The sequence below is a fragment of the Lissotriton vulgaris genome, chromosome 1_1 (assembly GCF_964263255.1).
Source record: "Lissotriton vulgaris chromosome 1_1, aLisVul1.2, whole genome shotgun sequence".
NCBI lineage: Eukaryota > Metazoa > Chordata > Amphibia > Caudata > Salamandridae > Lissotriton > Lissotriton vulgaris.
Window position 1 is genome coordinate 832,893,754 of NC_141685.1, and position 15,980 is coordinate 832,909,733.

Sequence of the window (15,980 nt, forward strand, 5' to 3'; positions counted from 1 at the left end):
GAAAAAAAGACGAGCTTTCTTTCTTTCTTTCTTCTAGTGTGTGGAAGGTTTTGAACGCTGAGACTGGAGGAGTCAAGTCAAGGGCACGGGAGCTACAGACAGGTCTGAATGATTCAGCCGACGTTTGGGCAGTGATATTAAGCACAGCAGTGCTCCCCGGCGGTCGCCGCCGGTACTGCACGCTCGTTTCGGCTCTTTCATCAATGCTGAGCCTGCAGACGGAGCTGGGGGAAGTCTGCCAGTGACTCACTCCCCGGCAGCACCCACTCATGGACTTTCCTCTCACGGGAAATCGATAAATACTCAGCGCATACCAGGAGCGGCAGAGCAGCACCAGGCAGCGCAGAGCAAAGAGACAGCAGAGCGGGGCGAGACAAGACAGGGCAGGACTGACAAAGAGCGCCGGAAGCAGACCGCATCCCAAACACCACACCTGTCCCAGCCTCTCGCCGACACACCGAGGAAGCATTGCATCCGGAGCTCAGAGATTGTGGAGACTTTACCTCGCCGGCACGACCATGCTCGCACCCCGGCCCCTGCTGCTGGCTCTCTGCTGCCTTTGGCACCTCTCGGCCACCGTCGCCGTCACAGGTGAGAGACCCTGGAGTCTGGATGGAGGGAAACTTTTAAAACAGACAGCAAACAGGAGCGGCTTTGGAGGGAAGGGCGCTCTCTGTGCATGCTTCACTTCCACACACGTGGCTTAATATTATATACGATGCTGGTAATATTTTGCACAACCCCATCTGCGTAACTTGGTGATACTTGCCCGTGTGCTCGCTGTACTGTGGATTTCTGGAATTGTTAGCGTTTACACACACGCGGGGAATATCTGCCCATGGCTATATTTGCACACATGCTGGCGTAATACCTGCACACATACACAGGTAATGGCTGCAAACTAGAGGATAATTTCGCACTGTACACCTGCTGCACAGCCCAAAGTGTGGGATTTTCTGAAATCACTGAATTTATTTAGACTGGGAAGTCCTACAGTATAAAGAGAGACCTTCATCTACGAATGTCACCCCGATCCCATCTAGAGGTACAACCCTCCAACCATGGGACATGCTGTTGGCGGTTATCACCTCATCTGCAGGCTTTTTTCGTCATACTAACCCCATTACTACTACACTTACTTTCTCTTATACCTTTTTTTCACTCTTTAAATGCCTCCCCGAACTTCCCTGAGTCCTTTACACGTTTTAAATAAAGCACACATTCTCTGCTGTTCTGTTTTATAATGTTTGCTTTAAACAGGACACTGCCCTTTGACCCCACCATAATCGCTGCCAGGTCCAGAGACGCCGGGTGGCCCCCCTCCGTCGTCTGACTCCAGATCCTGTGTGCCCTGGCTCCAGGGCCGCACCTCTGCCCAGATTAATCATTAAAAGGTGCACTTCTGGCTTTCACGTGCCCTTCCCAGTCCCTGGCAGCTCATTAACAGCCAGAAGCGATCTGAAGCTGAAGCTACTGTTGAATTGTGGGTGAAAACAGGGACATACCTACCAATGGTGCAGATGGTGCAGTGGCACCAGGGCCGAGGAGCCCGAGTGCCCCCCTCTGCACTCTAATTCGGACTGGATTTTACCCCCCAACCGCGAGGGGGAAGGGGGGTGTAAGAGGGCTAGTTTTTCTTGCCTGCATTAAGAACCATGTCACATCGCCACTCCACGCACCAACTGAAACACTCCATCCTATTTCAATGGAAGGCAATGTGTGTATTTTTAGAACCGCCTGAAACCTGTGTACCCGGTTGCTTGGGGAAATATTTGTTTTCATCAGAAGTTGTATTTTTTTTCTTTCTACCTCGAGTTTTCTATGTCGTAGCAGACAATATCTAACTCCGTCGCTATTTAATTTAACTACCCCAAAGCAAAAGGCCGGACTGCTTACTAGTCCACCGGGCCTTTCCCTTGGGGTACTTGGCTGAAGTTCCCGCTGTCCGGATTTTGAAGTTAAGCTCCAGGGCTGCGGTTGGCTCTTATTTTTGTGTGTGTTTTGTTTGCACTAAAATGTATGCGGTAGTGAAGGGACACATTATGCGGCAGAGTTGCGCAAAATTGATTCTTAAAAACAAGGGACTTTATACATGATGCATATATCATAGCATTATTAGGTCACTATATTGATACGTTAACTCAGTGTTTCACTCTATCCAACCTAACTGGTACCAATTTTAATGGCAGTTTACAGCAGTGCTAAGAGGGGAACTCTTACATTTTGCAAAGTATATGTATGGGTGGCTTTGCACCCCGTGTGTAGAAGGATTTTAGTAACTTTGATCCGTTTGAGCTAGAAAAACTATTTTTTGTTAAATTCTGCATATTATGGAAAGATTTTGCATTTGTGGTGTTTGTGTGTTCAATTCATATATAGGTCCAAAATACAGTAGTAGCCACATTTTTCAAGGGCACTTCTGAGAACATTATCTCAGTGTTTGATTTCGATCGAACATGCTGCCTTTTGTCACTCTTGAACACACTGCAGACAGTGCCCTTTAACCTCTATGTAGGAAAGCACTTTATCAGCAGCTCTGAAAATACTGCTGTAAGGTGTGTTTATGTGACCAGTGTAGGTGCTCCTTCACAACACACCCCAACATGTAGACCAGGCATCAAGTGCCTGGTTCCTTGGCACTCTTATTCTGGCAACTAACCAAGGCCGCTTCTGGTCTAAGGCCCCATCTTCCTGACCCCCCGCCCTAAGAAAAGGGGTTTACATTGTCCATAAAGTTGCCTAACGGTGCAAAAATAATTTCTTTGCCCTGAGTGCTAGGGTAGATCGTTGTAGAAGAGCGTGTCTGGTACTTTATTTTCATTCTGTAAATGTGCTGATTTTTAAATACCTATGGTTTTTATTTCATTCTGTAAATTTAAAACTGTTACAGATACATTTTTTGACTTTTTCTCCTTTTCTGCAGATGCTCCGGCCTTTCCCACCGCTGTAAACATCACCTGGTCATCTTTGAACTTTAAGACCATACTGGAGTGGCAGCCGAAACCGACCAACTTTGTGTACACTGTGGAGATCTCTGGGTAAGGGAGCATATGTGTGTCTTGTGCACAATCTGACACTCATGTGGCTTGTATAATGGCTGCCAGGAATACAAAAAGGAGATCTGAGGGTCCTCTACCTGAAGAAGAGGCTACTGAGACCTTGGAAGTTCATATATGGTGTAAACCTGGTGCTCGTTTCGTCGGTCTACAACTGTAACCGTTGCCTATAGGATGCAGAATTCTTTCCTGGATGCCTGCTCAGACCATGTCCTTATAAGCAAAATAGCTCATATTGCACAACTAGGTGAAGTGACCATCTAAGTGGACTATGATCATAGGAAATACAATAAAGGGAGCCAGGGAGCAAAGCTGCCACTTTACTGAAAATCACAAAATGCGCACATTTCTTCATCCACCACACGGCAAAGCGCTAAGGTCCCATTACACGATAACCACACCTCAATGGGGCTTGCTCCGTTTGAAAAAGACACATTGCTGGAGTGGCGTCTCTTTTCAGGGACACTCTAGCAATGCGTCACTTTTGCGCCTACAGATACGTAAGGAATACTGACGTATCTGTGAATCCTTGCGACATGGAGAACCACACAGTAAATAAGACTCATCCATGTGTCACAAGGATGGTGGACTCAACAGTGTTGCATCGCTGTTTTCCTGGAGCGATGCAACGCTTTTTATAAATGAGGCCCCGTGTTTTTAATTGGTTCACCTGAGCTTTTCTTCAAGCAGACCCCAAAACTATCCTTTTTGTTCAATTTATTTTTTGCAGTTTTATATACAAACTCGACCCGAAGGTATCTGAGCACTTTACATGAGCACCAGTTGCGTTACAGATTGACACATTCATTTTTAGGTAAGGGCAGAATAGGTGATTTGCCCATTATCACAAGATGTTTGAGGACTTTAAGCCTCCCTCCAGACTCCCCTGGTTCCCCAGCTTCAAAGTCAGCTTTAATTAAGTGCTCACTCACAGGCACCCCGCGCACTCATGATCAGATCTCAGAATTCTGAAAATGCAGGAGAACGAGTTTCAGGTGCTGCTGCTCCTGACTTGTGTGCATCGTGAAGCCACTGTGGGAGTTTGGCTACAAGACACTCGTTTAGTGTTGGCATTGATATCAATATGGTTTAGCCTATTTCAAAGCTTTCCTATTTTTACTTTTTGGAGATAAGGGGAGTGAGTGAGAGTCATGGTGAGGAGTTGATTTGCCCAAGATCACATAATTTGTTCAAGTAGTGGAACTATCGCTAGAACAAACAAATGTTGTTTGGGTTTCGCATTCCGCCAAATGTTTGTGATGTCTAATGGGTAACACCAACAGTGGTGTTTGAAAGCATCTTGTGGGGCTTGATTCAAAGGTTAAACTGCAAAATGTGTAGCCTCAGCACTCAAGGTTACAGCTCGCATGAGCAACAATACTGTGCCAAGGCTGTGTAAAAGGGCGGCGGCTTTTTTTGTGACGGTGCTTAAAAAGGGCGCTCTGTTTGGTCACTGAGCTTCATTGCATGTTTTACATATGTGGCCAGTCTTTGGAAAAGGTTTAAAGTGCTTCTATGTGCCATGCAATCGTACCATTCTGTAAGACAAGCATGAAGGTATTCTTTTCTTCAAGGGCCTGTCCAGCACAGCACACAGCTCCTTCAAGCCATTTTCCAGCACTTGCATTTCATTCGTAACAGTACGGGCTTAAACCCAGCATGGTAGTGCCTTTTTGTATAACACTTCACTAGTCTGGCCCTTTAACAGGGAAGGGTGTGTGGGCCTCCAGAAACTCGCTACTCCTCCATTACCCGGCGAGCCTGTTTCACAAGAGCACAGCCTGCACAGGCCTGCATGAACAGCTCAGCCCAAGCACCGGTTAAACCAGCTCCCTACAGGTGGAGCCGCCCATTTTCTGCATGTGTCCTGATAACTGCATGCAAAATGGAGTCCCTTTAGCTGCATAATCACACAACCTGTTCTCAAGTTACCTGCGTAATGTAGGCATTAGTAGCAACTGCTACACCTGAGTTGCCGCTCGCAATCCCTGCTCTTTTGTAGGTAAGCATGCCTTCAGTTTTTACTAGAGGTATCTATCATCAGTTCTGATGGTTGATAAACTTATTAGCATCCGCTGCAGGTTTCTATAAATGTACAATTGTAGGTCTTTGGAGAATCCCACGTGCTGTGAGGTCATTTCCGGTCACTGTTTTAAATGGGAATACAGAAGTGCTGGTACTCTCTATTCAGAGAACCTACTTGCTACTGAAAAGTGCCAGTGCTCTCCCATTAAATGTATTGCTGAAAAGTGCAGGTACGCTCCCATTCAAGTTAAACAAAGTGCTGGTACTCGGTACTGGACAGTACCTGCCCATTTAAAGCACTGCTTCTTATATCACGGGGGACAGTTGACACACTCCCAGGCCACCCTTCTAAGATCCTGGTGGAAGGATGCCAAGTCTGCCCGCAGTACTTGGGCAATGCTCCCCCAGGATGCCGTGCATTTTTGTCGTTGTTTTTCTGACTCTCATGGTTTAATCATTTCAAGAGCACGCCTCTGAATGTGCAAGGCCGACCAGAGGCCCAGGCCTCAGACTTTCCCACCAGTTGGTATTAATCACATAATTCGTCCAGTGAGGAAGGCGATGCTAGACTTTGTCCCCAGTCTAGAGGCAGCCAGTAATCTCGTTTTTGGCCTCAATCACGTTAGCTCTAAAAACAGGATTACAATTAAGGCTCGAAGCTTTCCCTGTTTACTCATTTTTACCAGATAAAAATAAACGGAAAACACTTCGTTTCTCTGCATTTATTTTTAAATACTTATAAATATGGACATTGTCCGGGAAGATTGGCAAGCATTGGGAATTATAGAAGGCATGCTTTCCTACTGAACTTATAAAGCTGCACAATACGTGTGTGTACTGTAGAATTAGTATTTTCATATTAATGTATTTCTTAATTAAACACATGGCCACTTACACCATTAAAAGCCAACAAGCATCCAAGTATAACTGTACATTTATCAGCGAAATAAATGTGCATATGTAGTATACTCGTATAACTCTTATTTATTTAGAGTGGTTTATAAAGAGCACACATGACCCAAGGGTATAAGGGCGCTGTACACAGGGTCTATTCCCACCCCCTCCTAACTCCCTTCCCACCCACAGAAAAAACATTCCTTAATACTGATGAAAGGAAAAACAATTATAAATATGGATAAATAAAGACCGAAATGGGCAAAATTAGCACAAAACTGGGAGCCCTACAACCCGTGCAGAAATGGCTCATGTGTGCTGCTCCGAGTCAGCTGCCGCAAATGACAAGAGCAAAAAATTGCGCATGCGCTGTTTGGGTGCCCTGCAGTAGGAGTAATAATCATTGTAAAACAAAAAAAAAGAGCAAACTGATTTTGCACTATTTTATCTGTTTTTGTAATGAGAAGTTAAACTGGTTTTGTCTTAAAAATAGCTAAATTTATCAGCTTTAATAAGCGGAAAAATGTGTTTTGTGCACTTATTGTGTGAAACACATGCAGTCAAAACTACTGTGAATGTGAATAATATGAAATGAGTTTGTGCTATGTTCGCCCTGTTGTGGAAACTGTTTTCCCAATTTACCTTCTCAGCAAAAATTGAGCAAATTGATTTGCCCTGTGTTGTTTGCAGTAGTGAAAAGGTTTTGCAATTTGTCCCCGCGTAGAAGTTAATTTGTCAGACAAGTCAAGGTTTCCCTTTGCACAGTCTGTGTGATGCCAGGCAGATTGCGTAGTTTATGCACTGTGATTCGGTTTTCTGTGGTATGGATTGTAGATGAAAATAGTTGTTTCAGATGAATGTCTTTCCCTGACCTTATCCCATTGTTTTTTTAGGCAAAAGTCTGACTGGAAAAAGAAGTGCATTTACACGGAGAGCACGGAGTGCGATTTGACAGACCAACTGCTGGATGTAAATGACACATATCGGGCCCGCGTCATTTCTTCACTTCCGGGAAATGAAGAGGTCCCGGAAGAGCCTCTCTACACTCTCTCACCGCCATTTACACCTTCCAAGCAGAGTAAGGACTATTCTTTTTATATTGTATTTATGTGGTTGTAAAGTCATTTGAGTCCCTCTGTCCTAGTTTTATTTAGTGATTATCAGTCTCTCAGTGGTGCTGGGGTTCATACAATTAGGTAGTGAGACTCTTCCCGTAGGCTGAGTGTTCCTTTCTCTTTCTTTTTGAGGTACTTCGAGAAGGAATTGAACTTCTGAATTCTGTTTTGGCAAAGAGAGGGCCCTTATGAGGTTGTTTTTGGCAGTGCTTTATTTGTACCGCTGTTTGCCAGTACTCAGCACCAGCCCTTATTTCATAACACCAGCCCATAGTTACCGTAGTACACCACAATGTGGTGCTGTCTACCCATTTCCCAGAGCACATCAACTGAGTATTTAACAATGTAAGTCCACCTTACAAAATAATAATACCCGACTGACCACGCCCTTGTTACATATTTGTGTGACCTTGTACAGTACAAATTGGCCCACACATAGGAATATGATGGTTAATAGATAATATTGGTACAGGCATTTTGTAGTGCTGGCAGAGACAGTGGGTAGTGAGGGTGCAGTGGCCTCTGAGAGGTACCGTTGGCCCTGGCACTATATCTATATATATATATATATATATATATACACACCAAAGTCCTGTCCCTCTTTTTACAGCCAAGAGGGAACCACCACAGGTACGGACCACCAACAGACATCCAACGTATTCCAAAGAATCCAGAGGCACGGGTTCAAAGTTCCATAATTTGTTTGACATTCACCCAAGTGAAACAGACAAGTGTCCACCCCAGACGCGTTTCGATAGCCACATATATACTTTTTTTTTTTTTTTTTTTTACACGTTCAGCATTGGTTTTTGGTCTGCTTTTGTTTTGTCTGTTTTTCCTACAGGTCATGGTGTTCTTTTTGTAGGGTCTCACGTACTATAGTGTAGTTTTTAGGTCTGGGTTTTGACAGCACAGCGCTCAAACAGAACACATAGAGGGTGCTTTGGGTCTGCCTCTTTCAACCTTTGGCTTTCTGAACCCAGCCTCTTTCAGCTATTGACTTAATATAGTGTCAATCATATCCTTGATAAGTCCAGTGGATTTTTGGTTTTCCTTACAGTGCTACTGGATGTTTGGTATGTAATTACACCTTGAGTGATTGCATACACATGTATGATGAACTACTTTATAAATCGAGCCATCTAAGTCTTCTCCTACTGTTTCTCTTCTGTGCGTGTCTTGCTCTAATGTGTTAACTCGGCAAAGGTTAGCGCATTACACGGATACCTGTTTTCTTGTCAATGCTTGTCATTTTGTGACTGTTTTCCCAAAGAAGTGACCTTTCTAGCCTCTTCTTTTGGGGCTCTCCCTGAAGATGTTTATAGCCTACCATGTTTACCTGCTTGTGTCCCATGTATATACACATCTTTTGAGACTCAACACTGTATGGGCTCCCGTCACGGTGAATCACTTCTGTGCTCTTTCTGAGACTTATCTACAGCTGTGTGACCAGTGGCCGCGGCACAGGTAAGAGCGGTAGGGCGGATGTATGACGTTACAACGCATACCATTACAACTACCTACCATTACAACGCGACCATGGGGTAGGTAAAATTAAATAAAAGATAAATAAAGCACTTACCTTGCATGATGCAGCAAGCGCAAGGTAAGTTTTTTTTTAAATTTTTTATTTCATTTTACCAGCCCCATCCTTTGTTGACTCACCGCCCCCCCCCCACATCCCCTCCAAGCCCCACCACTCTTACCTGTGCCAGCAGCGACAGTGCACGATGAGGCTGGATTCCCTGATCCAAGCCCCAGCATGCCCATGTGTGGCATGCACCTCTCTGACAGGGTGGTGAATAGACCCAGATGCAGTGGTCTCAAAGATACCCCTGCAATCAGGAGCCCACCACTTTCATGTTGTATCCTTCTTGAACACATGATTTAATACGCTAACAATTAATAGGTCGGATGTTTGAAGAAGTAGTATACATTAACAAACCCTATTCAGTGGGAAGACTTTTTTCAGAGTCAAACCCCCCCCCCCCCCCCCGCCCCCCCCCCCCCCCCCCAGCGTCTGAATACCCTCACAGGTAATAAGAAGCGCTATACAAATCCCCTTTGGTGGATTGATTGACCACTCTTACATATTTATATCAATAGTTCTTAGACCGAATACATTTTGTATTCCATTCATCATTCTTTGCCCAGGGTTACTCGATGGAAAACCTGTCGCATCAAGAGGGTATTTATTTTTTCTGTGGTTGCACCATATGTTGTTTGCTCTTTGTCAATATCAGGGAGGCGAGGGTCCTAAGTAAGAGACTGCACTTGTTTGTCTGTGAGACACAGGTTGGGTTACCTTCTTCGAAACGCGTGTTACTGCCAACATGTTTGTTAAATAAAAAGAACTCTGAAACCAACATTCAACTCATGTTAGTTATTATGCAAATTTGCTGATTATAAAGCAAAATCTAATTGTGACAGTAGGGTGGCCACTTTTCGTCCATCACATGCTTTGCATCTATGCAACAATATATTTTTGGTTTAAAATTCGTTTTTTGTTTAGCTACTTGACCTGCTTTGGCACATGCTGGGCTTACTCCAGAACCTTCACTAAATTGAATTTTTGAATTTATTTCTACTTCAGCAAAAATTGGAAGACCAGGGATTAAAAGTTATGCGTTCAATGATGAGAAAAACAAGCTGAAGGTGGAGATTGAAGAACCCATGTCTCCCTACCGATCGCCGAGTGGGGGCTTTCGGAGTGTCCGGGAGGTTTTAAAGACTGAGTTGCGGTACACCCTCTACTACTGGAGAGCTTCGAGTACAGGCAAGGTAAGTCGCTGCCCGTTCAGGTATCCTTGTCTCGCCTGTACATGGGCAAGTTATTTCAAGGCAACTAAGCATGGACACACCCTTAAAAAGAATGTCCTCTTTCCAGAAACAGGCCACAACAACCACCAGCGAAATCGAGATCAGCGTGGATCAAGGAGAGAGCTACTGCTTCTTCGTACAGGCGACTGTTCCCTCCCGCAGAGAAAACCGCGAGAGTCCAGAAAGCCCAACTCAATGCACCAGTCAAAAAGGAAGCGTTATAGATGGTATGTGTAAAGATCTAACCATGTAACTCAGATGGGATGGATAAGCAATGACAAACGGTTAGGCTACAAATGGTTCAGGTTAAACAAATGTGTATCCTGCTGGTGCATGGTCTGGGTATTGTTGAAGCGGAGGCCTACGTCTTCCTGCATTACAAGGCGCTAAGCTCCTAGGTGACTTGGACAAACCTTATTTTACAGATAATTGATTGATCTTCCTTAAGAAGCTCAGCTGTTGGGCTTTGTCTTTGGCGGTGGGTGTTATTTTGTCATATATTTAATTGGTGTCTTTTATTCACTTCAATGCATGCAGTTCTGCATCTTTAATAATATTTAGGACAAAAGTGAAGTCATCATGTGATTCGTGCTATGAATGATTTGCTCTTTTTGGAAGAAAAGTTGGTCTGAGGGCACTTGGTCAATAGCTAGTTGAGTGAAATAGCCGATAGATTGAGGCTTCTGCTTGTTAAAAAGAAAATAGAAGAACCAGGAACAACTTTGCTACTCGTTGAATTGAGTGTGGCTCACAGAAATAAGGGGCCCTTTTTGACTGCCAATAACTTCCACCAATAAGGTGAGGAAAGTTTAGGATTCATTAGATGTTTGCTGGTATACAATAGTCTAAACACATGAACTGCTGTTGCAGAGGGATTTTGAACAACACCGCCTAGATACCAGGTGCATGTAAGAGCGGTGGGGCAGGGTGGTGAGGGGACTTGACAGCTGCCATGGGGAAATTAAATATTTATTTATTTTTGCCTCGTCCTCGAAGTCACCCCCCACCCACCCCACGGCTCTTACCTGCACGGGCTGCTACTGATAGATACCCTGCTTTCTACTGCTTCCCACTGTTTCCCAGTTGCTCCCAGTCAGTGCTAAATACAATTAGGCCTCACGAGATAAGATTGTAGCCGTTCTTGGTTATTTGACTGCTGTTGGCACGGTAAAATGCATTGTCAGTTCAATGGGCCCCTCAGGGACAAACATGCCTCTGAGAGCTGAAGGAGATTTCCTGATAAAGTTGCCTTTTGCACAACTACGCACGTCACAGACCACTCCCGACGTGAAATAATGGTGCATGTCAGGCTCTTAAGCATTTGTTTCAGTTAGTTAATCAGTGTTGCACAAACAGACCTGCCAGGTGAGGGTTTAAGGCCTCCATATGTTCTGCAGGAGTTTCCAACCTTTTATGTAGTGAGAGCTACTTCTGCTCGCAGAAAGTCCTGCCGACCGACTAGTATATTTTATCACTTTAAAATTCTGAGGACATGTATTAACATTATACCATGACCACCCTAAGCACGATTATCAGTAGTACCCCCCCCGAACATTCCAGGTGAAGCTATCCGCAGAATGCTAGGAAAACATTTATCAATATTAAATGACTCCACCAGAGTAATCCATTAACATTCAAATCATCACATGCAGTGTGCCACTAAGGGAATAACCACAGTAGTAAGTCTCCTCAACTCAAATTGAATTATCATTCGGCTAACCATTTTAAATATGTTTTAGACTTGCAATATTGTGTCTTCAGTAGCATATCAGTTTTTGAAAATACACATTTTTCTGTTAAATACCAGTTTCCACTTTGAGCTATCAAACTCAATTTTCCAGAAAATTTACCTTTTCTGAAAAAACTATGTCGTTTTCGTTGAGGACCACCATGTAAAAATGCTTCTCCTGGACAGATTCTACTTCAAATGCCCAGTTATTGCAATCATAGGCCATGTATGCTGACCATAACACTAAGAGTGCCTGTGTTATGCTAATAATGCCCACCATTAAACCAGGGCTACCTCTGTGCCAAGCCTGGATGCCCACTATATATCTGTTATGGCCATTATTATAAGAGAAACAGTTGCCATTCTGTCAGGGAGGTCTAAAGGCAGGCCAGTCATGCTCTTAATATGTCGGCGATGGCAGCAAGCATGGAACTACTTGACCAAATGCCCAAAATAGTCAAGGATGAAAATATTATGTCTTTGAGACAATTATACTGTGAACAGGCACAATTGCACCAGAGATACAACTCTTATGATGGGGACCAGCATGCTTATTTGGCAATCCTTGACACTAGCAGTACCTTCAAGGAATTAACACCTTCGACACTCATGACGAGCTCAGCTCGTCATGCAGTATACTGCTGGTACACTGATGACGAGCTGAGCTCGTCATGAAACCATTGTTTTGGATCTTCCCCAGCACAGCAGGGGAAAATGCCTAGCATCGATGTGGTTAACACTGTTTATTAAGGAAGGACGCAGTGTCAAATTCCCATACATAAATGAATGCAGATGCTTCTAATTACCAGTGCTCTGGATGCATACTCTCTTCGCCTCAGGTCTTGGGTTGATCATCCTCCCAAGTAACACATTTTCACTCTAGTTCTTGCAGTCACACACTTTGAGTCGGCACTGTTTACTGCTGCCACTGTTCTTTGATCTCACACATGGTGCGACTGACAGAGCAGGCTGAATGGCCAATCTCCTTCTTAGGTAGATTTAAAGTGGATTAAGATGGTTCATGTGGCTGATCCATAGGGCAACACAGTGTGTGAGTCATCATGAGGCCCTGCCACTAGCTTGGCTGGTTGTAACTCTTAAGGGTAATGAAATGAGCAGTGATGCCTTCTTTAATACACAGACTCTCTGAGGTCGGCTTGGTTTGGCTTCGCCTCTGAGAGCTACTTTGAGGGTGCTGGTTATTAAGCAGTAGCTCCCGAGCTACTTGTTGGAGACCCCGATTCAGCGCATGGAGTACAATAAAGAACGAATAACATATGCTTTTCATGTTCTAACCAGTCCTATTTCTTTCTTTCAGAGTATGGCGTGCTCATCGCTGTGATCATCGCAGTGGTTCTAATTATTGTGATTGCCATTGCGCTTTCCATTACGCTGTACAAGTGCAAGAAGTCTAAACAAGAAGCAGCCAAAAAGGAGCACGTGCCACTCAACGAACCTTGAGGACAATTTTACTCTGTTGCTGCTATCGCAACTTTCTGCAGCCTCTACTGTGAGTTACAGCACTTAGTGTAGGTACTTGTGGAACAAGAACAGCACCGTTTTCTACTTCTGGGTGTTACCTGGAGTTAGCAGCCTTTGCCTGGAAGCGAGGGCACTCCTCTCTGTTTCTATGAAACAATTTCTCTGGTAGGAAGACACTGCGTGCTTTTCTGGACAGCATACGTCGATGGTTGGAGGCCTGTGGTCGCCGCATCGCGATAGCTCTCAAAAACACTACAAATTATTACTGTGTCTGACCGAAATATTATAGTATTGTCTTTATGATAAACCGTTTTTTTGTATATTTTCATGGCGGGTTCCTATGGTACAATTGTTTTTTTCCCCGCAGTTCTTTGGTTTTGATTTAGGAAGGGGTTACAATCTGAACAGTTCCAGGCTACCTCAACTTGTGGCAACCTGAAAATTGCATTTAATGGAGATTTGGGAAGTGTTGTGTCACTGGTGAGACAAAACTGGTGAGTCGCCGCGGCTGTAGAATGTTGCTGCTTTAAACAGGTGCCCGTGTGGCCAAAACTCAATATCATGTGAAATTTGGGGCATTATATAGCTATGATTTCCCCCTAAGACGGTTACAGAGTACTAGGAAAACTTAATTAAATGCTACAAAGATGACGATAATCATGCTACAGAGAACACAGATTTATTTTTTATATTGGGTGTGCATCTACAAATGAACTTTCATGGAACGCAAAATGTTTGCAGTGCAAGTCCCCTGAATATAATCATATGTGTACGCGCTTAAGTTTTATGATCTTGCATTTCAAGAAGCTAAAACCGCTTTCCAGACAGACCCAGGATGCAGTATTAGGAATTGCTAAAAGTAGCCAAAAGTTATCATCCTAATCCTTCATCCATCCTTGCACAAACTAAATGCATCAGTTCAATGAATGTTTGTGCTGCTAAAAGAATCTTGAAACTCCACCCAATGCCATCTCAATGCAGCGGGTCTTCGAAAATGCCACTCAGGTAGAGTCAATATGGCATTGTTGACGATTGTGCCATTAATGGCTGGAAAGAGCATGGTGGATGACAGTTTCCTTTTCGTATTTGCCATTCTGTCTGCTTATGTTGCTCCCTCTCCTTACAAAGGTGGTTTAAGTAGTTGGCAAGGTGAGGTCCACCCGACCCTCAGTAAAAAACAGTACTGCATCAGATATTGCAACCAAAACGTTGTCTGATAGAAATATTATGTACTAAAAATATCCTTACAAAACTATTGCCCCAGTGGGGTTAATGATTGAAAATCTACATCCAAAGGGACAACATTTTGTAAAAGATAATTAGGAGACCGTATTCCTTTCATGTGCTATTTATGTTAACAATATTTCCTTTATAAATATATCTTAGCCATATTGGGTTGCATGGTAGAAAGTCCTGCTGGCCAGATACAATTAGTTTCTTCTCGATGTAGTTGTCACATTGTTGTGGGGGATATTCATGTTGCACCTTGAAACTGGTTTTTGAGGTTTAATGGATTTAGTTGGTTTCAGATGTTTTTATTGAACTAGAAGCCTTATCCATTTTCTTGCAGTACTTGATATACATATTCTAATACACTGCGTACACCTGCATGGCTTGATCAATCTAGAGTAACGCAACACTTTGCAAATTGCTGAGTTGCTTTACCCCGCCCTAGGGAGGTGTTCCATTGGTGGAGCGTGGGTGTTTGTGCCAAAATCCACGGGTGGATGCTTGCATTCACAGATTTACCATTTCTGGTAGTCCTGGGAATGCATCAAAATCCTACGCCTCCCTAGGTGAGGCTTAACAAGGAGTAATATCTTTATTTCTCCACCTTCCCCCCCCCCCCCTCTTTTTATATGTGCTGCATTCTGCAACACACATAGAAAGTGGAAAATTACTCTTAAGAATTGATTTGTACAGAAAGGTGTTCCTTCTTTCACAAAAAGAATCCTGCCTGCAACACAGGAACCCTTGCACCACAGCACAAGGGTGCCTGCATTGACGCTAGACAGCACATTGTGAAAGGAATGCGCCATATAATGTTGAATACGGAGCATTCTTGCCCTTTCACGCAGCACAACAAGGTGACTTTCTGTTTGCTTTGCATGAAAGCTTGATAAATGTGCTTCCAACTCTGCTCCAATCTGTAAAATGCACTGATTTTTAACAAGTAAAAATACATATAGGAATTATTTGCGAGGGGCTCTTTATGTATATATGTTCACGATAGCACCATCACTGGTGCACTGGTTGTGAGTTATTAAAGAGCACCCCTCCCCCCTTTCAACTCAAATGTCCTCTTGCAAACAAACATTTTGCTTTCCATGTAATCTAATTCTTCGGGAATTTGGGTACTTCAAGCTAGGACAATCAGTATTTATGTACGTATAAACATGATTTTGTAGATTGTAATGTTTTATTTGTAATATTTTATATATTTGTATATTTTGCATTAAGTTATTTTTTCATGTGTCATTATTAAAAAATAAACAGTTGGTGGAAATCGAAGTCTGCTCTTTATAAACCGCATAATTTGCAAATTCGGATTGTGGGATAAAGAAAACTGATATTGTTTCCCTACATGTGGAAATGTGGTCCCTTACAATAGACAGACTTGTTTATATTCCGTATTTTCCGTGTCTGTGCACTACACTCTGGTCGGACTCACAATATTATCTCATACATGGTGAAGCGCAAACCAACAATGATTGAACCTTTATTTTATTTGAGAGTACATTCCCATATCAAGGAAGGATTTTATGAACACCTGTTTGTGTGAAATAAATTTGATGGGCCTGTGTATTATTGAATAAGCAAAGGATGTGGTAGATTATAATGTGTTCTGATATATTTTGT

The 15,980-nt window shown here is 43.4% G+C and overlaps 1 protein-coding gene across 1 annotated transcript; it reads left to right on the forward strand.

Annotated features, from left to right (window-relative positions):
• The first annotated feature begins 314 nt into the window (after positions 1-314).
• F3 (coagulation factor III, tissue factor) lies at positions 315-15,632 on the forward strand. The gene is made up of 6 exons (XM_086957390.1): positions 315-591; positions 2,924-3,038; positions 6,869-7,053; positions 9,684-9,871; positions 9,978-10,137; positions 12,958-15,632. The coding sequence occupies exons 1-6, from the start codon at positions 519-521 to the stop codon at positions 13,098-13,100; spliced, it is 864 nt and encodes a 287-aa protein (XP_086813516.1). The 5' UTR covers positions 315-518; the 3' UTR covers positions 13,101-15,632.
• The last annotated feature ends 348 nt before the right edge of the window (positions 15,633-15,980 follow it).